At 39.4% G+C, this 8203-nt stretch overlaps 1 protein-coding gene, 1 long non-coding RNA gene and 4 other non-coding genes across 6 annotated transcripts in view; 1 reads left to right on the forward strand and 5 right to left on the reverse strand.

Annotated features, from left to right (window-relative positions):
- Positions 1–2521: 2521 nt before the first annotated feature.
- Positions 2522–5834, forward strand: nsrp1 (nuclear speckle splicing regulatory protein 1). The gene is made up of 7 exons (XM_086176765.1): positions 2522–2650; positions 3279–3369; positions 3511–3567; positions 3645–3773; positions 3952–4159; positions 4540–4642; positions 4759–5834. The coding sequence occupies exons 1-7, from the start codon at positions 2631–2633 to the stop codon at positions 5501–5503; spliced, it is 1353 nt and encodes a 450-aa protein (XP_086032891.1). The 5' UTR covers positions 2522–2630; the 3' UTR covers positions 5504–5834.
- Positions 5835–6425: 591 nt separating this feature from the next.
- LOC147216785 (uncharacterized) overlaps positions 6426–8203 on the reverse strand; it is a 2181-nt gene continuing 403 nt past the window's right edge. The window contains exons 2-7 of the long non-coding RNA XR_015109054.1: positions 7910–7965; positions 7669–7727; positions 7408–7467; positions 7169–7215; positions 6926–6978; positions 6426–6673 (exon numbers count right to left, since the gene is read on the reverse strand). This is a non-coding gene — a long non-coding RNA (uncharacterized LOC147216785). The remainder of the gene's footprint in view (positions 6674–6925; positions 6979–7168; positions 7216–7407; positions 7468–7668; positions 7728–7909; positions 7966–8203) is intronic.
- Positions 7055–7129, reverse strand: LOC147216786 (small nucleolar RNA SNORD65). The gene has a single exon (XR_015109106.1). It is a non-coding gene; the product is annotated as a small nucleolar RNA SNORD65 (small nucleolar RNA).
- On the reverse strand, positions 7275–7349 carry LOC147216787 (small nucleolar RNA SNORD49). The gene has a single exon (XR_015109103.1). It is a non-coding gene; the product is annotated as a small nucleolar RNA SNORD49 (small nucleolar RNA).
- LOC147216788 (small nucleolar RNA SNORD65) lies at positions 7540–7613 on the reverse strand. Its single transcript, XR_015109107.1, has one exon. It is a non-coding gene; the product is annotated as a small nucleolar RNA SNORD65 (small nucleolar RNA).
- LOC147216789 (small nucleolar RNA SNORD49) lies at positions 7796–7872 on the reverse strand. Its single transcript, XR_015109104.1, has one exon. It is a non-coding gene; the product is annotated as a small nucleolar RNA SNORD49 (small nucleolar RNA).

An 8203-nucleotide genomic window follows, 5' to 3' on the forward strand; every position in this document is an offset into this window, starting at 1 on the left:
ATACAGTATGGGAAGGCAAAAAATTGTGTATTTTTACACTGGAACAAATCACTCTTAGTACACTGTATAAAATATTAGGTAAAAAATAGATAACAAATGTTTGTACTTTTAAGTCTATCTACAGTTTAACAAATCTTTTCCACTCAAAAGTTGAACTTGCATGGTGATAATTCAACTGTCACCAGCCTGCCTGAACCTGTTACAGTCTTATTTCCCCTGTCTGAAAACTCAGATTGCGGAAACCACCAAACGTACAGTGCAACAAACACTAAAAAGATAAGCATGTGTCATCAGTACACGTAACGCCGTCCAGACAGTAGTCCGTACAGGTACGAACAGATGCACAGCAAACGATACCCCTGTTATTACTACTTGTACTAGTTGTCTCTTCACTGCTTCATTCAAAGGAAACAAACCATATGTCTAAAAATCAGTTTTGCATGGTCAATTCTGTGATCCTGTCCTATTAAAGAGACATTTAATGTTATAGATTAAATCTGTTTTTATATCACTATATGGAGATAGGAAACATACATGATGATAAAAGAGAAAATAATTCTTTTGCCTCCACCATCTCTTTGCCAATCCAGCTATCAGTTCATCCATACGTCCCAGTGATAACACTTCCTATCACTACTTTATCTAACCGTCTGTCGAGGAGCGAGCTTAGGTTGTACTGTTTGTACCACAGGGATTAGGAGTAAGGCCAGAAAGGAGATGAGATGGAGATTACGACAGAGATAATGGTGTTTGGATGTAGGGTCACTAACAGGGGTCATTGGGAACTCAAAGTAAGAGCTTTAATCACAGGTGAGCCATGTGCTCTATGATCTGATTTAGGAGCTCAAATGGCACAACTTACCTTTTTTTGTTATGCTGAAGTATACATGTCAAAAATTAATGACTAGTTGTAATAGAAATTTACTTTTTTACCAAGTCAAAGAGAACATATAAGGGAAATTATTTTTATGATATGTGATATACAAGATATTCAACTTAGTTGCACTATTATATCTATCTGATATGCTTTTTTCCAACATGTCATTATCACATACATAAATAAGCATACATAAAAAAGAAACATAAAACAAACAAATATTTACATCAACTTAAGAAATTACATTTTAAAAATGGTTGTCCCATCCACATTCTGCTCAAGTGTTGTTAAAGTTATAAAAACGATCAGAAGGGTGAAGCAAACACTTATTAGTTGTAGATTATAGGGCTTTTATTAATGACTTAATCTTATTGAGATTAAGTCATTAATCTCTCATTGGTTGACTGCTCAAGTGTTTTTAAAGCCATAAAAATGCAGTTTTTAAAAGACACGTTACTTAATTGTTTTGATCGGAAAGGTGAAGCAAATGCTTATTTGTTGAAGATTATAGGGCTTTTATTAATGACTTCATCTAATTGAAATGCGTAATCTTTTAATCAGAACCAACCTCATAATGACTTTGAAACTACTTATTCTAAATGTATTTATATCACGAATATGTAAATCGTTTATGCTTGACTAAGATTACAGCAGACCTGGGCATTTTTTTTGGCCGGCCAAACTATTTTCTTTGGATATTTTAATAAGCATTTTCAATCAATTTTAATTAAAAAAAAATCATTTTTTTCCTTTTGTTTAATTTTGTATGGATGATTACATGCAACATTATGTCAATACATTTATACGGTCATTAATAATTTTGAAAATAGAGTGCCCTAAAATTTTAATATTTAAATTGCAATTTTCTTTTTGTTCAATTTACATGATAACTTGTTGGCCCAGCCATAAAAATTAATTAAGAAATGTGGCCCGCTGGCCAAAATAATTGGCCACTTCTGGATTACAGATTAACTGTCTCCCCCTGGTGGTTAATGATTTTATAACTGCAATGTGATTTCATGTTTTAATGGTAACTTTTTAAATGTATACATATAGATCTATAAATATCATATGTTTCGCTGGGTATGCCAGAGAGCAACTGTTGCACAAGCCATTTATAAATACCATCCTAGGACTCAGGGCTCATTCCAGCATATGCCAGGAATGTTTTTCAGAACCTCCAACTCTGATTTAACTAATCCGCCGTTGTGTTTTTAAAACGAATGCGCATGCGCTGTTAAGACTTCTACCGGTTTAGTAATTGGAAGATCTAAATAACCTGGCACTTACCTTTAGATTTCCCCCCAAAAAACAGATTCGCATGAAACGGGGAAGAGAAATCGTTATATGTTATAACAAAAGATAAATAGCCTCTGTTTTCAGCTTTTTCTTTTTTAATTAGTCAACGGAGTGGGCCGGGGGGGGCGACGCCATACTTGTAATTGCACTATTTTGCCACTAGAAGCGGATACTTTAAAGTCCAGCGCTGCTCTTGGATAGAAATTGTAATGCATCACACCAAGTTCCCGGACTTCTTAACTGTCGAATGGAAGTCGCACTTTCGCCGCTGTACAAAAACCATATATCAACTGAATAATGGCAAATATATTTCACCAAAACAGTAGTTGTGAACCATGTGCAGGGTAGTTATACTGACAGGTTGAAATACAGTCAATGAAACGCTATACGTCTATTAAAGTATAGTAAATATTATGGGGAATCTGGCGCGACTGTTTACATTGAACGGAGCAAGATGGCGGTCCCTACGAAACAGTAAGTTGTAAATATTATTATATGATTTTAACCGAATAAGGTGAAGGGATAAAAGGAACTACTGTGGCTGCAGTCAATATCATTTTTTGCAACACATGTTCTAGTGGAGCTAACAAATAATCGTCCATTTCACGATTCGCTTGTTACTGCTCTCGCTGCATCGACTATTAGCGACGTGCTATCGTTAGCCAAACCGATTTGCCCAGAAACAAGCTTTACCTTTTTAATTTTTGCGACATAGATTCTCCGACGTACACATTTCAAACCTATTGTCTACCAACTCTTATCCACGTGGCTAAATAAACAGGCTCAATTTCACCCCAATTTCATTGGATACCAATCCGCTGTTATTCATTCATGTCAAGTTTCAAACTCGTGTTTATATGCTAGCTACCTTTATTCGTAATCTATTGTTATCATGGATTAAATGATCGGTACAAGGCTTTTCTTTTTTAACTTCGAAATTGCCGAAGGTCGTGAGGACCTATCATTTAACTGATAAATACAACCCGGACCCGGGCATGTAGACTGCCATTGTGAGAATATATTTCTTCGTGAGAGTTGCGGGTAGAAATGATAACCTTGCGATGAATGGAGTTTGTTACTTGTGTGTCCGAACTGTCCTCAGGTACGGGCTGATCTTGCCCCAGAAAAAAGGAGCGTCAAAGTCTGCAACTCTGCAGAAAACCTCTGTTTTCGGGGATGACTCTGATGATGAGGTGCCTGTCAATTTTTTTTTTTTTTTTTTAAAGTGGATGGAATACAAATCTATCACTAACTTACTTTTGGATGTAATTTATATTGTCTGCTTATTGTTTAAACGTTAAGCTAGTACTGTGGATTAATATTTACTTCCTTAGACCACCGTTGGGGAGAGTCTACGGAGAGAAGCTGTCAAGAAGAAGCTGATGAAGCAGGTGTGAGATGACTTTTTAAAAGCCCTTTCATACATTTGTTATTCTATCGGTAATTGTTATAACTATTTTTTTTACAGACACATTTGGAGATGCAGAAGGCCCTGGAGGAGGACAGCACTGTCTATGACTATGATGCTGTGTATGACGACATTCAGAAAAAGAGACTTGAAAACAACAAAAAAATTATCGGAGGGACAGACAAAAGGGTATTTGGATTTCTCAATTCAGTAATTTGAAAAGGATTTATTACTCTTTTCTAGTGAGTTCCTTCCTCTTGGGAAGCCTGATCCCCTGACTAATGTTCATTCCGTCTTTTGCCTAAAAGAGGAAAAACAGAATAGGTAACTTAATTGTGTCTCGGTGTTTTTTGTTTCCTTACCCAAGCCAAAGTATATCCACCAGTTAATGAAGGCTGTTGAAGAAAGGAAGAAAGAACAAGAGCGAAGAGAGGAGAGAAAGATCCAGAAGGAACGGGAGGCAGAGGGGGACCAGTTTGCCGATAAGGATGCTTATGTCACCTCTGCTTACAAGCAAAAACTTCTGGAGCAGAAGGAGGAGCAGGAGCGAGAGAAAAGACAGGCAGCGATCGAAGGTTTGGCCCCTGGTTCATATGCAACAACTAGACCTCATTGTGAGAGAGGAGACAACCCCAGTGAATATAGGATTGGCGACAAACACTGTAAAACAGTTTTGGATTCAAAGCATCCTCTGACTTTAGTATGAAATTCACCAACCCTTATTTATAATCAGGGGTCCTCCTTTGTTACCTTGCAATAAGCCATAAAGTATAAATACTCTGAGTCTATGTTAATTGTTTGTATATTGGTCTATTTCATATCTGTGTATTATTTAGGCCTGATATCGTTACACAAAAGGGTGTTTCTTCCGTTGTAGAACAAAAAGAAAGAATTGATTGCTATTGTATCTTTTAATCTTACTATTGCTTTTTTTTTGCTCGTTTGTTTCTCTTAGCTGCTTTGGATGTAAAGAAACAAAAAGACCTGAGCGGTTTCTACCGTCACCTGCTGAACCAGACCGTGGGAGAGGAGGAGATACCAGATCATTCAGCAAACAAGTCAGTCTCTGCTCTGCGGCATGTACTTTACCCCATAGACACAAGGACACACAATTACAGCTATACTCTTGTTAATGCTCATGGGATGTTTGGGTTTTGTGTCTTTGCCTCAACAGGAATCCAACCACAAAGGTTCTTTCACCAGTGGTCCCCGACAACATCCTTAGTTCGAGCAGTGACAGCGAGGAAGGGCATGAGCAGAAGCCCGGATTCAACAAGCTCGCCATTGGCTCCGCACACTCTAAACGCCAATACAGGCAGCGGTCGCCCTCCTCGGGGAGTGAAGAAGATAGTGAGAAAGAGAGGGAACGGGAGAAACAAAAGAAAAGTCACAAAGACCGAGACAAAGGGAGGGACAGAGAGAGGGACAGAGACAGGAACAGGGGAAGAGAAAGGGATGACCGCCACGGAGGAAGAAGGGACGACAGGGATAGGAGGAAGGACAGAGAGAGGGACAGAGAGCGCGGCAGGGACGAGGACAAGAGCAGGAGGAACACAGAGCGGGAGGACAGGCATGGGAAGAGGGAAAGGAGCCCTAAAGAGAGAGAGCGGGACAAGAATGGGGAGAGGGAGAGGAGGAGGAATCAAGCGGAAGACAAACATCACAACAAAGATCAGGAAGAGAGAGAGCGAAGGGCAGACCCAGAGAGGACAGTAAAGAAGGAAGAAAAGGAGCCGGAAAAGACAGAAGCCACTGAAGAGCGGCGAAAGGGCGGCGAGGGCGAGAACAAAGAGGATACAGTGAACAAGTTTGCCAAACGTTGCACCGATCAGACTGTGAGTTCGGCAAGGGATAGGTACCTGGCCAGGCAGATGGCCCGCTCAGCCTCCAAGACCTATATTGAGCAGGAGGAGGACTGACAGCCATCCCCCAAGTATCCGTACCATACATCCACTAACTGTCCTGTCTCTGCTTCAGCACAGCTCTGTGATGAGCCTGAGCATTCAACCGGTGTTGTTTACATGCACAGTGTCGCTCATTATTCGTTGACCACATCTGCATCCAGTTTTCATTATGCAATGTGATATTAGAAAATATTCACCATTACCACACAGAGTTCATTTTACTCATAAGTCATGTTTGTCAAACACGCTCTCAACTACAAGGTCCAAACTGTTTAGCTCCAGCCCAGATTGACTTTTGGAGGGAGTTGTCAAATACTATATATTAAAGTTTTGGCTGCAGAATGAACCTGTTTGTAGGATTTTTTTGTTAAGATTTCTCTCATTATGTGGATGAAAACACCTGAGGTTTCCTTAGTAGGTCAGCCTTTAATTACCTAATAAGTACCGTTAGTGATACACCCCATTTGCAGTTTCTAACAAGTTCCTGTCTTGCACAGCAATAGCATTCTATTGCAGTAGATTGTGATGCGTGGGCTCACGGCCAACAGGTAATAAGTGACCATTGAAGGCTTTAAAATATGTTTTTGTTCAAATGCCGCCATGAAGGTACTGATAGATACAGAAAAGCATTGGATTGGGGACTCAAGAGTCAGCGTGGTGACCCCAGAAGGGAGTAGGAGAAAAGGGAAGGTTTGTATTTAGTCAGTTTTACAGTTTTCCAGTCGTTTCAATAGTTGGAAATCCATTTCATTAGAAGTGAGTCTACAGTAATACTCATGTACAGTGGTTATGTGCATGTCTTGCCTTTATGGACTATTAGTACATATTGGCAATCTGAAAAATTCACGAGAAGTATTTATGTTTTTGTCCATGACGGATGATCACTTATTTGTGTACCTATCACTAATTCTTGCAAGTACTACATCAGAAATCAGGTGAGAAAAAGATATTTATTTACGTTCCATACATACATAGCCATAGCATCAAGGTGACATCATGCTTTGAGTGATAATGCAGCAAACTGGCTCACATTGAACGGGAATTATTGGAGACACCCTGAGGTGCAGGTCGTCAAAACAACAATGGATGAAGTCAATGTTGTTGTATTTTCCTCAAAAGCTCTCAACGTCCAAACTCCTTCCCAGGGAATCTTCTGAAAACAGATACTTGAGTTTGGTTCTGGGTCTGTGGATGTGTTGGCAGTTTTGTGTTAATTTGTGCAGAGTAAGATGGGCTCAAACACAATAAAACCCACAAACTAGAAAATTGTTAGGATGCTCTTGAAAATATAAGAGGGTTTTAAAGTAATTTCCCTTTTCTTCCAAAGCTTATTTTTTTAAAGACTAACCAATATTATCTATAGATGCTATGATTCCTTCTCTGCGCTTCTCAGAATCTCACGAGACATTTTCATATAAATAAAAAATGAGGACTTACCACCGGAAGCTAGCAGCCATATTGACACTCCCTCTGGGGATGACCAACCCCTGCTGGAAAAGGAAATGAAATGAGCATTTAGTCTCTCAGTCCTCTGAATGAAAGTGTGCATAAAAAAGGACTTCTAATGTTCAGAAAACCGAAGGTCACCACTGAACAATCTGCCGGTAATTCCAGCTTATTTCAGTTTAAGTTTCATCATAACAAGGAAGAACAGTTGGTGTGGGAGGGTGTATGACTTACCCTTTAAAATCCACCCTTCAGAAAAGGTTGCATTCTGAAGATCTAATCTGTAAAACAAAGAAGGCGATCTCATACAGGTTCATTGACAGAGTATGCCATATACTTGACTCAGAAAATGGATTGGAGAAATCGTCAGTTGTCGCATCTGACGGCACTTCCTATTCCAGTTTTCATCACAGTCAAAGCTACAAAGGAAAATTTTGGTAGTTCTCACAACTTCCGTGCTTGAAAGATCATACCTGCTGCACTGAGGAGGGCATGATGTGTCACTTGCAAGGGGATCCTCAAGAGACAAAATCCTGGGGGGAACATGCCAGACTTGAAGGAGTTGCACATATGCAGTCAATAAAACTAAATATTTGTCACTATGTGTTCAGAAAACCGAGAGTCACCACTGAACAATCTGACGGTAATTCCAGCTGTTTCAGTTTAGATTTCATCACAACATACAACGGTCCATGACAGTTTTGTTTCTACTTTCTTCCAAGATCAGAACGTACCAGTCACAGTAGAGAAGTATCATTCCAACACCTCATCGAGGTCAGGTATTCAAATACATCTGAAAGACATTAGCAATCTATGAAAGTGGAACTTTGTATATCACAATAATGCGCTGTGGCAAAGGAGGCTCAGAGTAGTGTGACAGAAACATCGTCAGTTATCGCATCGGACGGCACTTCCTATTCACAGATCTCATCACAGACAGAGGAATCAATCCCGATTTACATTGACATCACTCACCTTTACAACTAGAATTGGCAGACGTCCGTTCATGTGTTGCAAAACCCAGGGTCCATCTAAATAAAGCAAAACATATCTCATTATAAAAAGGAGATTGCGCGTTTAGATTGATGGAGAATGCGGATTCACTGAAGTGACTCAAAGGAAAGCTTGGAATTTGTTTATCGTTTAATAATTTTCCCACGTTTATAAGCGCTTATACTTTGCGTCAATAAGAACTTTCATACAGACTTTCTTGCGCACTCTTCGATAACTTTACGCTTCAAGAAAATGTCTGCTTGTCCACTGATACAT

This window comes from Fistularia commersonii, chromosome 29, assembly GCF_037954325.1.
Source record: "Fistularia commersonii isolate RoL2024-O1a breed Wild chromosome 29, RoL_Fcom_v1.0, whole genome shotgun sequence".
Taxonomy (NCBI): domain Eukaryota; kingdom Metazoa; phylum Chordata; class Actinopteri; order Syngnathiformes; family Fistulariidae; genus Fistularia; species Fistularia commersonii.